Source organism: Sinocyclocheilus grahami, unplaced genomic scaffold, assembly GCF_001515645.1.
Source record: "Sinocyclocheilus grahami isolate Dianchi unplaced genomic scaffold, SAMN03320097.WGS_v1.1 scaffold14975.1, whole genome shotgun sequence".
NCBI classification, from domain to species: Eukaryota; Metazoa; Chordata; class Actinopteri; order Cypriniformes; family Cyprinidae; genus Sinocyclocheilus; species Sinocyclocheilus grahami.
Genome location: NW_015515564.1, coordinates 19253 through 20363, shown reverse-complemented (window position 1 = coordinate 20363; position 1111 = coordinate 19253). Strand labels below are relative to the sequence as shown.

General features: G+C 42.6%; 1 protein-coding gene across 1 annotated transcript; it reads left to right on the top strand.

Annotated features, from left to right (window-relative positions):
- Positions 1–90: 90 nt before the first annotated feature.
- On the top strand, positions 91–823 carry LOC107579175 (kinesin-like protein KIF15-A; the record flags this gene model as incomplete). Its single annotated transcript, XM_016265035.1, has 4 exons — positions 91–217; positions 293–415; positions 513–645; positions 741–823. Coding segments are annotated over exons 1-4 (438 nt in total), but the record flags the coding sequence as incomplete, so codon positions are not given.
- Between the last annotated feature and the right edge of the window lie 288 nt (positions 824–1111).

Below are 1111 nucleotides of genomic sequence, written 5' to 3'. Positions count from 1 at the left end.
GCCATTCTTGTTTTAATGGTGACTACACTGTTGTGACTACTCCACTGTTATTACTTTAAATTAAACCGTAACCTTTTGACTTATGCTTTAGGAGGCAAGCAGCATAAACCGGTCACTGATGTGTCTTGGTCAGGTGATCATGGCCCTGATGGATGTGTCAAATGGGAAGAACCGTCACATTTGTTACAGAGATTCGAAACTGACCTTCCTGCTCCGGGTGAGGGCTCTTTACGAATGTGTCTGTAAATATGCAGATGAGTAAATCGTGTCTAACTGCTGTTCATGTGATCAGGACTCTCTGGGCGGAAACGCTAAGACGTACATCATCGCTAACGTTCATCCTGGCTCCAAGTGTTTTGGAGAGACGCTCTCCACTCTGCAGTTCGCTCAGAGAGCCAAACTCATCAAAAATAAGGTTGAGCAACATAATTATTTATCCAAACATTCATTCATCATCTTAATATTCTTGAAGAATTGGTGCAACGAGAAGGCTAATCTGTGCCTATCTGTAGGCTATGGTAAATGAGGACACTCAGGGTAATGTCAGACAGCTGCAAGCGGAAGTGAGAAAACTAAAGGAGCAGCTCGCAAATGCTCTTTCACAAGCACACGTCATTGAGATGACACCATCAGACCAGCAAACAGGTACACACTCGTTACAGAGCTCACACAGACGATCCATCTGTCTGGACATAATATTCGTTAATGTTTTATTGTTTGAACTGGTGTTTGTGTTGCAGCACACTCTGACGCTGAGCTTTCCTATAAGACGCAGTTCATTCAGGCCATGAGCATCTGGAAGAAAGCACAGGAGGAGAAGAAGGTGCCTTTTATGTGCAGTTGCTTTTCATTGTTGAATTAAATCAATACAATTTTTTAATTTACCCTGTTACGAGGCTTCGAATCCGAAGACCTCGTGTCAGATCTTACCTCTGGACCATCGTACAAGTAAATTATATTCTCTCCCAATCTTTTCTGCTCTTCTGTCAAATTTGTGGAGTCCCCCTAGGGTCACATACAAGAATTGAATTGACATCTGAAAGTCTGTGCCAACGAGTCGGTCATCTGACCCCCAAATCTTAAGCCCATTATGTAGCAAAAAGAAAAAAAA